At 53.3% G+C, this 15,216-nt stretch overlaps 1 protein-coding gene across 1 annotated transcript; it reads right to left on the bottom strand.

Annotated features, from left to right (window-relative positions):
* Positions 1-12,487: 12,487 nt before the first annotated feature.
* On the bottom strand, positions 12,488-13,411 carry LOC135461197 (olfactory receptor 14C36-like). Its single transcript, XM_064738186.1, has one exon. The coding sequence runs from the start codon at positions 13,409-13,411 to the stop codon at positions 12,488-12,490; it is 924 nt and encodes a 307-aa protein (XP_064594256.1).
* Between the last annotated feature and the right edge of the window lie 1,805 nt (positions 13,412-15,216).

The following is a 15,216-nucleotide window of genomic DNA, read 5'->3' as shown; positions in this document are numbered from 1 at the left end:
CCCCTTCCACCCATTGGCTTTTGTCTCCCCCCAGCCCCCTGTGAAGAGCCTGGCTCTTTGTTCTCCATCCCCTCCTCACTGGCACTGCCAGGCTGGCATGAGGAGCCCCTCAGCCTTCCCTGCTCCAGGCTGGACCAGCCCAGCTCCCTCAGCCTCTGCTCACAGCCCAAGGGCTCCAGCCCCACCTTGGAGGCCCTTCCCAGACCCTGCTCCAGCTGCCAGACATCTTTCCTGCCCTGGGCAACCCAACCCAGGCCACAGTGACCTGGATAATCCCCGTCCTTGCTGTCCTGGTCACACAGCCCTGGCCCCTTGTCGCCTGTCAGGCTCTGGGGTGGATCCTGTGGAACATCCTTTGGTGGAGGCTGTGGCTCCAGGTGGGCGGGGGGATCCCGGGGGACAGGGACCCTGCTGGGCATGGACAGCATTGGACTTGTTGGGAGAAACTGTGAGGGGGAGCTGGGGCAGAGTGACCAACCCAGTGACCTGACACAGCCCTGCTGGGATGTCACACAGCCCCTCTGGGATGTCACACAGCCCCTCTGGGATGTCACAGCTGCTCAGTGATGTCACAGCCCATTCTCCAATGTCACACAGCTGGTCTATGATGTCACAGCCAACTCTGTGATGTCATAGTCTGCTCTGTGATGTCAGACCTCTGTCCTGTGATGCCACAGCTGGCTCTGTTATGTCACAGAGGCAGTATATGATGTCATAGCTCTCAATGACCTCACATAACCTACTCTGTGGTGTCATAGCCCACTCTGTGACTGCATGTTTCCAGATGATAAATTGTCTACACCAGCTGAGCTGACACCTGGAACTTGTTCTCAAAAAACCCAGGCCTGTGGAAACCACACAGTGCCCATTGTGGGAGAAGGGGAACTGGAAGTTCAGCAGCCTTAGTGTCCTGCCAGCTCAGCCAGGCCCACGGGAACATTGGGGTCCACGAGCACCAGGGACCACCAGAGAGACCCCAGGACATGGGTGAAGGGGAGGGGAAATATGTTAATGATATTCGATAAACGATTGTCACATGTGCGTTTAGTCCAGGACAATCAATGAATATGTGTGCAAAATACAGAATATCAACAGAAACTTTCCTGTACTCAGTACACCCAGCTTTGGAAGAAGCTGTCCCCCGTGCATCCAGCTGAATAAAGAATGCTGCTTTTTAATGCTACATTGGTGTTAAGGAGTTTTCTGTTTTACTGAATTTTTGGTAACACTCCCACTGCCAAGGAAAGCTCTGTCTGCTGCTGTTCACAAACAGAGAAGGGCTGGTGGCAGATGTGGGGCTCAGAGGTTGCCTGGGACACAGTGACCATGAAATTATCAAGTTTTCAATGTTCTGTGAAAGAGGGAGGGGCAGCAACAAAACTTCTACACTGGAAATAGGAAGGGCATACTTTGGCCTGGTTAGGCTGCAGATTTGGGGAATACCTAATCAGGTACTGATTGCTTTAGGGGAAACAGCCTTAAAAACAAATGGTGCCCAGGAAGAATGGACACATTTCAAGAAAGTAATGTTAAGCGGGAAGCATCAACATTGGATAGAAGGTCAGGTGCTGTGGTGTGTTCTTAAGTTTGTTAGTTTGCTCCCCCCATTTTCTGTATTAAATGGTTTCTTCTTTTTTCAGGACTCTGTCAGTAAGGTTGCTATGGAAATGAAACTGCTCTTCTCTTGGTTTCTCTTATAAAGTGAAAGTGCCTCCTCCTTGGGCTCAGTCAATCACCCCTTTTCTCCTCCCAGGTTTCGAGAATTTTCTTTTCTCTGGGAGTTATGGTTGGCTGTAGCCCCGGAGCCCCTCCTATGATTTATAACAGTTGTTTACTTTAGTATATCAGTTATGTTTCGTACCTCCAAATATGTATTTCTATTGGATAGCCGGGTTTCCCTGCCTTCTTCCCTTAAAACCCTCTCCTGCCCCCTGTTCGGGGCCATTTGCTGGGTGTTTCCCCTCCTTGTTAGTTCTTCTGTAATAAACCGACAGTTTACCCCCAGCAAGTGGTTGCCTCCTAATTCGTCTCTCACCACGCTGCTCCGAGCTATCACCCAGCTCAGCCCGAGGCCATGACGCCGAGGGGGGCTGCTTTCTGATGCGCAGGGGCCCTGGCCTTCGCCCCTCACCAGATAGCCTGATTCCAGGGCCGTGGACGCCCCCGCGCAGTGTGGCGCCCAACGTGGGGCCTGAAATAGTGGCTAACCACGAAAACAGACCCCTCAGAAGTGGAATTTTTAGTTTCCAGTGAGCGCTACACTACCTCAGGGGGGCCAGGCTCCGTTGTAGGAGCAGCACTCCCTGTAGGATCGGAATCGGGAACCCTCGCACCCAGAGAGGACGGTTCCGGAGACGAAAATACCCCTCCTGATTCATCGTTTGCTGCTACCACCGGATTAAGTAAAGTCGAACCCTGCTTTGGAGACCTTTCCGACTTTCCCCCTTGCCCTTTTAAAATTTCCCTGGGGGTGCATGCCCTGCCTTGGGGACCCACCCTCCCACCCTCTTTCCTTGAATTTTTTTTCCTTTTACTGAAGCCCCAGACTTGGAGACAGTAAGAGGAAGAGCAGAAGCTGGTAGAAAGTGGCTTTCTGTTGTTTTCAGGCGGGGAGTTGTACCATCAGAAAGATTTTCCCCCCTTCCTAGTACAGTTCCTGTACTAGGAAGGCAATATGAGTGCTAGTTTGAGAAAATCCCAGAAAGAAGTTTATTATATTGTTAAGAGTTTACTGCTTGGAGGTGGCCAGAAGGCCCCCAAGCAAGAATTAAAATTCTTAACTAAGTGGATCTTTTCTAAGTTCCCTGAAATTTCCCCAGAACTTGCAAAACAGCCACACCTTTGGACTGCCGTTTTAGCAAAATTGAAACAAGCAGTTGATTCTGGGGAGACAAAATTAGCAACTGTGGCATTTTGAGCGAACAGAGTGCTCACAACACTCTCCTCGTCCGGGGAACTGAAGAAAAGCCCTACTCATCCCCGTTCCCCCCATTCAGCTTCCCTTACCCCCCAACCCTCTCCCTATCCCCATAGGCAAGAGCCCTCTAGAGAGATTTTGAAGGCCGATAAAAAGCAGGGCTTCCATCCTGCCCCTGCTCCCTCTCGACCGGCTCAGCCTCCCCGTTCGAGGAGCCCTGGCCAAGCTCCTCTTCCATCCTCACCCTCTACCCCAGTTCCCAAGTCCCCGGTTGTTACCCCTAAGTCTGTTCAGTTTAGTACTGTCCAAGATGGCTACAGAGCTTCTTCTTCTTCCACTACCCCTTTTCTCTCAAGCGGCAACCCCTTCCTTTACCCTGAACACACCCCTTGCCCAATCCCCCCTCCCTCATATCCTCCCCCCGTCCCGCTCGCTCCTCCGTACTCTGAGAAACCTTCAGCTCCCCCTCAAACTACTCCCCCGGTTCAGCCTCCAGTTCCCTCCTCCCCCGCTTCACTTTCGCTTTCCCCTTCACCTCCGAACGCTGCCCAGGGTGGGGAGAGGAGTAGATAGCCTTGCACACTCCCTCACCTTACGTCATCGCCAAACCCCGCCTCAACCTCCTCCAGTTTCGGTTCCAACACCCTCCCCCCGGGTTCCCACGAGTTGTCTTCGGAGGGGGGGGGGCAGTGCCTTCGGAGGGGGGGGGGCAGTGCCTGGCCACAAGCCACAGCAAATGTCTTTGCTAGAAGCGGCCCCAGTTAGCTACCACCTAGGCGGAGAGGGAACACTCCAAGCTCAGTAAGTGCCCTTAACAGAGGCACAGATTAAAGAACTGTGCAAAGCACAGAAAGACTACTCCCGAAGGTCAGAATACTTCCGGAGTTTGCTACATAATACCCTTTCCCAGGGAGATTTAGTTCCAGCAAATCTGAGAGCACTCTTCTCCAGCCTTATAAGGCCTATGGAATTCAGAGTCTGGGTGAGGGAATGGGGGAGAGAAATATCGGAGGTACTCCCGAGTCTTTGGAGTAATCCAGCAGTGTCCCATGATGCAGATGGTTTGATAATTACCCTAGACCAGCTTTTGAGTGAAGGGCAGTGGGCAGAAGGGGCAAAACAAGCAAGAGCCTTATTCCCCTCCCATCTGATAGAGACAGCCCGAGCAGTTGAACGTGCTTTCTTCAAGCTGGAAGTAGTTACTCCCAATGGGAAGATGATGAAGTTTTGCAAGGAGAGCATGAACCATACATGGAATTTATGGAGCGCCTCTACAAATATGTAGAAGCACAGGCGCTTGGAGATGATGATAGAGAAATGATGCTCCAGAGAATAGCATATAGCAATGCAAACGCTGAGTGCCGCAAAGCTATAAAGACTCTCCCTCGTAGTCCTAGGCCTACTGTAGAGGCCATGATAGATGTCGTGGTGCGTCAGGTCTCCCTGTCATCACGGCCTAAGAAAGCTTCTGTAGTTTTTACTGAATGCCCCGTGCAGGACTGCATAGAGAGAGAAGCTGCCCCCGTTGCCGGCCCTCCAACACCTGGAGCGGGCAAGAGAACATCGGCAACCCACCCCTGTCATCTCCGTGGTAAAGTGGGACATTGGATGCCACAGTGCCCTATGCAGCAAGACTACATAGAATGGAAGCAGAAGCGAGAAAAAGAAGAGAATGAAAAGAAAAAAAACTAAGATTGGAGCGTAGTCCCTCCCTGCGCGTAGATAGAAATGTAGCGGGCTGTTTATCACCATCCGGAGAGAGAAGAAACGAGGGAGAACCGCCGCACACCTTGCCAGATTTGACGCACCTATCAGATTCGAAACACTTTACCTGTGATATTCTGCCCAAACCTGTACTTAACACCATGTCCTCTGTTTCCCCTTACAGGCTGCAGCTAACTAAGAGCATTTACCTCCCTAGCAGTAATTTGCAGCTGGTGTCTGTCGACTTGCAACACCCGAATTGCTGGAAGAAACTGAGACGATGCAAGTGGACTGTCGTCGGAGACACAAAGCACACACCGCGAGACATCCACATAGTCCCTGGTCTGGTAACTACCGACCGGGACCACTTCGTGGTAGGGCTGTATTGTGTCAGACCCCCGCTTTTCCTCCCTAAGGGACAGGTCATTGCTCAGGCCATTCCTGTGCCAGATAAAGAACATTGCTCGAGCCCGATGGAGAAGGACTCGCCTCCGACCGTGGCCTGGACACAGTTGGTAGAGAAGGAGAAGCCCCGCCTGACATGTCAACTTTCATTGAGCGGGGACAAGAAATTAGTGAGGAGTCTTTTAGACACGGGTGCAGATGTGACGATCATTCCCTCCCGGGAATGGCCGTCGCATTGGGGCCTGCAAAGCGCAGCGGGCACGATTTCTGGTGTTGGGGGCCTCCAATTGGCAAACCAATCAAAGAGCATTGTGCAAATTAAGGGGCCCGACGGGCAATTAGCCTCTATACGCCTGTTCGTTTTAGATTATACAGAGCCCCTCTGCAGAAGAGACCTTTTAGCCCAGTGGGGGGCCAAAATCGATCTCCCGACAGCTCCCCAAGTTTTTCGAGTAGTGGCCACTGAGGAGTGCCGGACCTAGAAACTGAATTGGCTTTCAGATAAACCAGTACAAGTCAAGCAGTGGCCACTTAACAAGCAAAAACTAAAAGCACTCAACGAGCTCGTTCAGGAGCAGTTATTGAAAAGCCACCTAGAAGAGACCATGTCACCCTAGAACTCCCCAGTGTTTGTCATCAAAAAACCTAATAAAGATAAGTGGCGGCTCCTGACCGACCTTCACCGAATTAATAGATTAATAATTGACATGGGTTCCCTTCAACCAGGGATGCCCTCCCCAGCAATGCTCCCCCGAGATTGAGAATTAACTGTAATTGATATAAAAGATTGCTTTTTCCAAATTCCCCTTCACCCAGAGGATGCCCCGCGATTTGCATTCACAGTTCCGTCCATCAACTGTGAGTCCCCTGCCAAGCGCTATCATTGGCGAGTGCTTCCGCAGAGCCTGAAGGTCAACCCTGTGATCTGCCATTAGTATGTCGCTTCGCTGCTGTCACCTATACGTACAGCCCTCGAAGATGCCGTCATTGTCCATCATTATATGGACGACATCCTTGTGTGTGCGCCCGACCACAGTCTGCTTGCCCATGCGCTTGACCTGACAACCAATGCGTTGGCTGCTGCAGAGTTCGAGCTCCAGCAGGACAAAATTCAGCGAGTGCCACCTTGGAAATACCTGGGCCTCGAAATTACAAAGCGGACAATTGTGCCGCAAAAATTAGCAATTCAGACAGAAGTCCAGACCCTAGCAGATGCCCATCAACTGTGTAGATCTTTAAATTGAGTGAGACCCTGGTTGGGCATTTCAACCGAAGATTTAGCCCCTCTTTTCGATTTGTTGAAAGGGGGAGAGGAGCTTAGTTCTCCTAGGACTCTTACCCCAGAGGCACAGGTAGCTCTGGAGAAAATACAAAAGGATATTTCGGCCAGGCAGGCCCACCGATACCATCCGGGCCTGCCTTTCAAATTTATTATACTGGGAAAATTGCCACACCTTCATGGCATAATACATCAATGGGATGTTAGTCTGAAGGACCAAGGATTAGGAGACAAGCTCTTAATTATAGAGTGGGTCTTTCTGAGCCACCATAGGTCCAAAAGAATGACACGGCCACAGGAGTTGATAGCAGAACTGATTCTCAAAGCAAGATCGAGGATCAGAGAGCTTGCAGGCTGTGATTTCTCATGCATACAGATCCCAATTAAATTGGAATCGGGCCGATTTAAACTAAAAATCTTTGAAGAACTGCTGCAAACTAATGAATACCTTCAGTTTGCACTCGACAGCTACACTGGGCGCATCGCAGTAAACCAGCCGGCCCACAAATTATTCAATTTGGAGTTTAAATTCTCGTTGAAAAAGGTTCAGAGCAAGAAGCCAATGGATGCTGTGACAGTTTTTACTGACGTGTCTGGAGCATCCCACAGGTCAGTGATGACTTGGAAGGATCCTCAGACTCAGCAGTGGGAGTCTGATGTTGCTGTTGTAGAGGGCTCTCCACAAGGTGCTGAGTTGGACGCAGTCATCAGGGCATTTCAGAAATTCCCTGGACCTTTCAATTTGGTCACAGATTCTGAGTATGTCGCAGGTGTAGTGTCTCGAGCTGAGTCAGCTGTTCTTCAAGAGATCACTAATAAGAGATTATTTGAATTGCTGAATAGGCTCGTCGAGTTAGTCTCCAACTGCGAGCATCCATTCTATGTCGCGCATGTGAGATTACACACAGATCTACCTGGGTTCATTGCAGAGGGTAACCGTCACGCCGATTCTTTAGCGGCGGCTGCTGTTTCGCAGGCCCCCCTCCCAGATGTGTTCAGTCAGGCTAAAATCAGCCACCAACTGTTCCATCAAAATGCCCCTGGCCTGGTTCGTCAATTCAATCTGACGCAGGAGCAGGCCAAGGCGATAGTGGCCACATGTCCCCAATGCCAGCAAGATCAAATGCCTACCATAGCCTCAGGGCTAATCCCCGAGGTTTGGCAAGCTGCAAGCTGTGGCAGATGGATGTAACGCACATTCCATCTTTTGGTCGATTGTGTTATGTCCACGTCTCAGTAGATACCTTCTCTGGGCGATCTATGCTTCTGCCCACACCGGTGAAAGGGCAGCGGATGTTCAGAGGCATTTGCTCCAGGCATTCGCTGTCTTGGGCATCCCTAGGACCTTAAAAACAGACAACGGCCCTGTGTATGTTTCCAAGGAGCTGCGAAGCTTTCTGCAGCAATGGGGAATAGTGCATAAAACCGGCATCCCCTATTCCCCGACAGGCCAAGCCATGGTGGAAAGAGCTCACCAGAGCCTTAAGAAAGTCCTATCCCGGCAACAACCAACGATGAAGGCAGAGACCCCCCAAGTCCGGCTATCAAGGGCATTGTATACACTCAACTTCCTGAATTGCTCTTTTGACAGCCAAAACCCTCCAATAGTCTGACATTTCGGCAGTCACCAGCAGCTGCAGCCTAAAACCAAGCCACCGGTTCTTGTAAAAGATCCGGAGACCTGGCGGACGGAGGGCCCCTTTGACCTGGTAACTTGGGGGAGGGGATATGCCTGCGTGTCCACTCCCTCGGGTCCCAAGTGGGTACCATCTAAGTGGGTCAGGCCCTTCGTCCCGAAGCAGGGGATCAAGAAGGAGGCAGTACCACAGGTCCGGCAAGCATGTTGGCGTCGGCGGAAGAAACTATCCCATCAATCCTCCTCATTCTCTCCAGATCTCACTCCAGTTACTGAAGAACCCTCTCCCCCAGCTTCTCCTCCACCCCTTGACCTTTTATACCACCTTTCCTCCTTTTTCCCCCCGGCTCCAACCATTACCCCTCGTGAGTTTTATTTAAATTGGTTGTCTGGGGAGGAACCATATCTGTGAATCCTGCATACTTTTACGGCTCTCCTTTCATTTCAGTTTCATCTCCCCGAATGGCCTCTGAATTGACAACGCTGGCTCCCAACCCTTGTTTGTTGTTGACCGTGCTGATGACCTGCGGATTCCTTCTGCCACCTGCGGAGCCGTGGGTCATCCCCCAGCCAAAAATCAACGTCTGGCATGCCTTGGCCCAATCATTAGGACAGGACAGTATATGCCTCGACACCGGCGCAGCAGAGGACCCGATGTCGTCTTGCCTTGTGGGGATCCCTTTCTCCCCAGGCGAGTTCCCCTCTGCCTTCCAGTCTGCCCTTTCCCCCGTTTTGGCCCAGAGCCTAACTTTCCTCCCTGGTTTTGAACCCAGTAATGCCTGGAGAAGCGGAGTAGCTAGGCTCAGTCCTGCGCCCTCCGAGCCCACAGAGCTGCACCTACTCGGTTCCACCAACTCCTCAATTTGTTTTCAGTTCGAATATAGTTATGCCCCCATATATAAGGGCAGTGAGGTGGTCCGGTAGACAAAGAAACAATATCAAGCGAGCCAGTGGTGCCAAGCCATTCTAAAAATCGTCGGCCCCACCAATACCAAGCGGACCCCTTACGCCCTTCCCAGGGGGTGTTCTTGATTTGTGGCAACCGAGCGTGGCAGGCATCCCCTCTGGTCTGATCGGAGGGCCGTGCACATTTGGCCGGCTGACGCTGTTTACCCCCAACATTACCCAAATTATCAATTGGAAAAGGAATAACATCACATCCGAATTGGCCAGATCCAAAAGAGATCTTAAAGATCTCACTGAAAACTGTGATGATAAAGTTACCCATTGGTCTCATTCTAAATCTGTCGCCTTTACCATTTTATTGCCATGGTTATCGGTGGCGAAATCTCTGGGTGAATTGGGCCGCCTGGAGTGTTGGGTGGTTAAACAAGCCAATTATACTTCAGCCGTGTTATACAACCTCCTTAAAGATGAGGAAATTACAAGGAAGGCAACGCTCCAAAACAGAGCAGCAATAGATTTTCTACTGCTGCTCCATCACCATCACTGTGAGGAGTTTGAGGGCCTCTGCTGTCTGAACCTGTCCTCTCGGGCCGAGGACGCCAGACACTCCATCAAAAAACTCCAAGACCTCGTCCATCAGGTCAGGCAAGAGACATCAGACTGGCTGGGAGACATATTCAAGGGTTGGGGCCTTAGCGGGTGGGCCAGTTCGGTGTTAGAATCAGTTTGTAAAGTGGTTTTGAGCTTGATTGTATTTTGCATTTTGGTCATACTGATCCGTAGTTTGATCGAAGGACTAATAGCTAAAGCCAACTCAACGACTGTCAATCACGCCGCACTCCCTCTGGAGGAACATTTCGAGCTGGAGGACCTCTCCTCAGAAGCCGGAGGAGATTCAGATGAAGAGGGATCCACTGAGCTGCCTCAAGAACATAAGTGGGCTAGCGAACTCCAGCTCAAAGAAAACGAAGATTGGCAGGACAAGCCGCAGACACCTTCCTTTTGAGTTGCATAGACTGTCTAAAATTTTTATTTTATTTGATAAGAAACAGGGCCTTGTGGAACCATGCAGAGCATTGTGACAGAGCAGGACCTGGTGTCATGATGGGGCCATTGTGACACTGCAGGGCCCCATGGAACCAAGGGGCCAGTGCTGCTCCTCAGGGACTCCTGGAATGAAGGAAACATGTTGGACACTGTGGTGGCCCTTGGGACCAAGAGGCCATTGTGACACTGTGGAACTGTGGAGAGCATTGCTGCACTGCCAGACCTCATGGAACCAAGGATCCATTCTAACACTGCAGGGCCTTGGGGGACCAAGAATCCATTGTGACACTGTGGGGCCCAAGGATCCAAGGGACTTTGTGACACCAAGGGATCCCATGGAACCAAAGGAACGTTGTGACACTGGGAGGCCTAATGCAATCATGGAGACCATTGTGACACTCTGGGGCCTCATGGAACCGTGGTGACACCAAGTTCTCTGGGAGTGTGGATCTGCTGGAGGGTAGGAGGGCTCTGCACAGGGCCCTGGACAGGCTGGATCCAGGGCCCAAATCCAACAAGGTGAGGTTTAACAAGTCCAAGTGCCGGGTCCTGCACTTTGGCCACAATGACCCCTGCAGGAATACAGGCTGGGGACAGAGTGGCTGGAGAGCAGCCAGGCAGAAAGGGACCTGCAGAGAGTGATAGACAGCAGGCTGGACATGAGGCAGCAGTGTGCCCAGGTGGGCAAGCAGGCCAATGGCTCCTGGACTGGATCAGCAATGGTGTGGCCAGCAGAAGCAGGGCAGTGATTCTTCCCCTGTGCTGGGAACAGGTTTGGCAGCACCTCGAGTGCTGTGTCCAGTTCTGAGACCACCAATTTAGGAAGGGCATGGAAGGGCTGGAGCGTTTCCAGAGAAGGGCAACAAGGCTGGGGAGGGGTCTGGAGCACAAGTCCTGTGAGGAGAGGCTGAGCGAGCTGGGATTGTTTATCCTGGAGAAGAGGACGCTCAGGGTAGACAAGGTGATGTAAAGGCACAGGTTGGACCTAATGATTTCCAAAGTCTTTTTCAATGTCACTAATTCTGCGATTCTCTGAAACCACCTTTGGAGCAGTTGCAGGAGGAGCCCTGGGCCTCCTTTTCAGAAGCTCCAGCAGCCCAGGTCCCTCAACTTCTCCTGCCAGCCCCAAAGCCCATCCTGTCAGTCCTGCAGAGTCTCTGCAGCTCCTCCTCACTGCCCAAAACAGGGAGCCCCAGAGCCAGACACAGCAGCCCAGATGTGCCCCCCTGGCCTGGAATGCCTCTGGCAAGGGAGCAGCACCAGGCACTGCAGGAGCCTGCAGACAATTCCTGCAGCACGTGTAAGATGATCCTGCTGCCCAAGGGATGTTCCCATGGGGCCAAGTCAGGAACTGCAATGGGGAGTGGGGCCAGAGAGGAAAGGGCAAACAGGGATGGGCTGTTTGCAGGGGACGAAACAGAGGTGGGCAATAGGAAGAAATCTGGATCAGGAAAGAGGAAAGAAAGCAAAGGTGAAGCCAAGGAAATGCTCAGGGCAGTTTGGGGGTGGCTGCCAGGCAGCCCTGGCTCTGAGCAACAGCGTATGCAGTGGGACAGGAAACTCCCAGCTGATGGGAACAAACTTTCTGGCTGACTGCAGAGGCCAGGACAAAGCTGAGTGGTTTCCCTGGTGTCCCCCAGCCCTTGCTGGCCCCAGGGACTGATGGCATTTGTGCTCCCTCATGTCCATGTCCCCACACCAACAGCATGGGGGTGCTCCCCCTGCTGTGTGCAATGCAAACAGGGGCTGCTGAGCCAGTGCTGCCGTGTCTGTGCCTGCAAGGATGGAGCACCTGTGTGAGCTGGGGGAGAGGCCAGGGCTGCAGAGGGGGGATGTTGGCAGCCCCATGAGGACGCTCTGGGGTGCTGCCCTGGGCTGTCAAGTGCACTGGGGATGGATCAGCCCCTGCTCTGCTGCTCCTTCCCGTCTGTCCCAGGGTCCTTGCAGAGCCCCAGCCCTGCTGTTTGCCCCCAGCCTGCCCACGGCCAGCCTGGGGCTGCTCACGGGGCTTTTCTGTGTTGAGCATTGGCCTGGGTGTGTTCTTGAGAGAGCCTGGGCAAGGAGCCTGGAGCCCCCAGGCCCTGGCCTGAGGCGTCAGCGCTGCCCCAGCAGTGCCCATGGCCTGTCCCTGCTGCAGCCCCGGCACTGCCACCCCCAGGGCTGTGCCCGGCCCCGAGAGCACTCAGGCCCTGCAGCAACACCAGGGCCACCAGGGCAGCGGGGCAGGGCCACGGCAGCAGCACTGGCAACACCAACAGCTGCTGTGCCAGCCCTGATCTGCCCCCAGCTCTGCACACAGACATTGCTGCTGCAGCTCCAGAGAAGGCAACAAAAGGGAGATCTTTGGTGAAAACTTTGCTGGGAGATCCTTTATTTCCTTTAAAGCCACCAAGAGCACAGCCCCTCATTGACACAGTCTGTGGCCACAGAGAAGGTGGAGAGAAACAAAATGAGAAATGGCACAAAAAATGACATTATTTTGTGGGCAGTATTAGAAAATTAATATAAAGGAAAAAAAATCCACAATCAAAACAAAAATAGGATAACTTTTATTACAAGAGATTTCCAGAAATTGGCCAGCAGTTTAATGTTCCTAAAAGCATCCAGTCATCAGTGTCCACACTGCAGCCTTGAGCTTCTGGTTCCTCAGGCTGTAGATGAGGGGGTTCAGGGCTGGAGGCACCACTGAGTACAGAACTGACAGGGCCAGATCCAGGGAGGGGGAGGAGATGGAGGGGGGCTTCAGGTAGGAAAAAGAGCCAGTGCTGACAAACAAGGAGACAACGGCCAGGTGAGGAAGGCAGGTGGAAAAGGCTTTGTGCCGTCCCTGCTCAGAGGGGATCCTCAGCACAGCCCTGAAGATCTGCACATAGGAGAAAACAATGAACACAAAACAGCCAGAAGCTAAACAGACAGCAACCAATGAAATCCAAATTTTTCTGAAGTTGGATAGTGAGCAGGAGAGTTTGAGGATCTGTGGAACCTCACAGAAGTACTGGCCCAGAGCATTGCCATGGCACAGGGGCAGGGAAAATGTATTGGCCGTGTGCAGAAGAGCATTGAGAAAGGCACTGGCCCAGGCAGCTGCTGCCATGTGGGCACAAGCTCTGCTGCCCAGGAGGGTCCCGTAGTGCAGGGGTTTGCAGATGGACACGTAGCGGTCATAGCACATGATGGTCAGGAGGGAAAACTCTGCTGAAATGAAAAATACAAACAGAAATAGCTGAGCAGCACATCCTTTGTAGGAGATGTCCCTGGTGTCCCAGAGGGAATTGTGCATGGCTTTGGGGACAGTGGTGCAGATGGAGCCCAGGTCGCTGAGGGCCAGGTTGAGCAGGAAGAAGAACATGGGCGTGTGCAGGTGGTGGCCGCAGGCTACGGCGCTGATGATGAGGCCGTTGCCCAGGAGGGCAGCCAGGGAGATGCCCAGCAAGAGGCAGAAGTGCAGGAGCTGCAGCTGCCGCGTGTCTGCCAATGGCAGCAGGAGGAAGTGCCTGATGGAGCTGCTGTTGGACATTTGCTGTGTGTGCACATATGAGCCTGCAGAAGGAGAAAATACAGGGACAACTAGGGGGAGATTTCTCACAAAAAAAATCAAGGCCCTTTCTCATAGACCATTTCCTGCCACTGAACACCTCCCGCTTGTCTACGTTTCGGAGATCTTTCTTCATCTTTGCTGCTGGAGTCCTGATTGCTGCTGGCCAATGTTGTGTGAGGAGCTGGACTTTGGCCTGCAGGACACCTGGGAGTGAGACCTGACCCCCAGTCAGTGCAGGGGAACAGTGAGAGCAGGGGCCAGTCCTGGTTTTGGGATGTGGATAAAGATTGTTCCCCTAATGCAAAAGAGCTGCCTGCGTGAAGGGATGGGGATAACAGAAGGCAGAACGAGAGATTCTGCTGCACTGTGAAAGAACAGAGACTGCAGAGAGGCAGGAGGATTGTCTGAGTCTTAGAGCAGACTGAGGAGAGCTGCTCTGTCCCTCTCTCCTGTTCCAGCTTCCCTGGACTTGCACCTTTCTGAAATCCACTCCTGTGTTACTCTGGACAGCCAGGAGTCACTGCTGAGAGCAGAGGGATCCCTGGCACACAAAGTGGCTCCTGCCTTTCCCAGAGTCAGGAGAGTGGGCTCATTGCCAGCCTCCCAGGCTGCCCTGCCCAGAGCTGCCCGGGCACAGGGAGCTGGGACACCCCATTGCTGTGCTCAGCCTGCACAGGAGGAGCCCAAGGGCTGGGCCTGGCCCTGCAGCTGGAACTGCCATTGCAGAGAGCCCCTCAGCAATGCCAGCAGCACCTGGGCAAGGCAAGGAGAGAGAGAGAGAGCCGGGCCTGAGGAAAAGCCTTTCCCTGCCCAGCCCTGCCCATCCCATGCCAGGCAGCAGCAGGGCAGGACAGTGGCCCTCAGGCCCTGGTCAGCAGGGAATGGGCACATGGCCACAGAGATGCCCCTCATCTCTGGGGCTGCTCTGCCGGCCCAGGAGGGACTGAGGGCCCCGAGCCCCCAGGCTGAGGGCTGTGCTGGCTGCTAGAGAACACAAGAGCTGTGCTGCTCAGGGCAGTGTGTGTCCTGCAGGGCAGGCCCGGCAGGTGCCACATCTGCCCTGCAGCAGGGCTTCCCTCAGCACTGCCACCCTCCCTGCCTGCCCACAGCTCTGCTGCTGGAGCTGTCCTAGCCCCAGCTGCTCCTGTGGCCCCGGGCTCCTTCTCTGCCAGAGCTGCCAGAGCCCAGCCCAGCCCCTGGGCTAGCCCTGCCCTACAGCTGCTGGGCCCTGCAGGGATTAAAGAACAGCTCCCCCAGCCTGGGCATCATGGAAAGGTGATGCTGCATGGATCAGGAGGCTGGGCAGGTGCAGGGACTTGCTGAGGTGCCCAGGAATCCTCAGGGTGATGGTTTAAGAGTCTCAACCTCTGCTCTGCCCTGCACAGCTGAGTTTCCATTGCCACCAGGCTGTGCCAGGGAAAAGTGGGAGCAGAGATTTAGGAAAGCAGAGACCCAAGCAGGAAACTCAGGCCCTGAATGGGATCATGTAAAGTCCCCTCAGAAGGGAAGCCCTGCACTGGAGCACATCCTCTGCCTCCTCCTCCTGTGTCACAGAGAAACTGGGAGAAGCCTCCTGGCACATCCCTCAGGCTGTGGGGTGTGCTGGCTTCAGGAGATCCCTCCAGGAGCACAGGGGACATTGTCCTGCACCCACACACTCACCATGCACAGGGCTGTGAAGATGTTTCTCCAAGTGTAGTCTCAGCTCAATGTCTTCCCAATCCTGATTGCCTTCAGCCTGTCTCTGCCTGGCTCCTGTCCCCTCAGTGCCTGCAGGCAGAGCC

The sequence above is a fragment of the Zonotrichia leucophrys genome, unplaced genomic scaffold, assembly GCF_028769735.1.
Source record: "Zonotrichia leucophrys gambelii isolate GWCS_2022_RI unplaced genomic scaffold, RI_Zleu_2.0 Scaffold_218_84236, whole genome shotgun sequence".
NCBI classification, from domain to species: domain Eukaryota; kingdom Metazoa; phylum Chordata; class Aves; order Passeriformes; family Passerellidae; genus Zonotrichia; species Zonotrichia leucophrys.
This window is presented reverse-complemented; position numbering and strand designations above follow the sequence as displayed.

Excerpts from the sequence above, each read along its gene's own strand:
- LOC135461197 (XM_064738186.1), bottom strand. The coding sequence starts at position 13,411 with ATGTCCAACAGCAGCTCCATCAGGCACTTCCTCCTGCTGCCATTGGCA.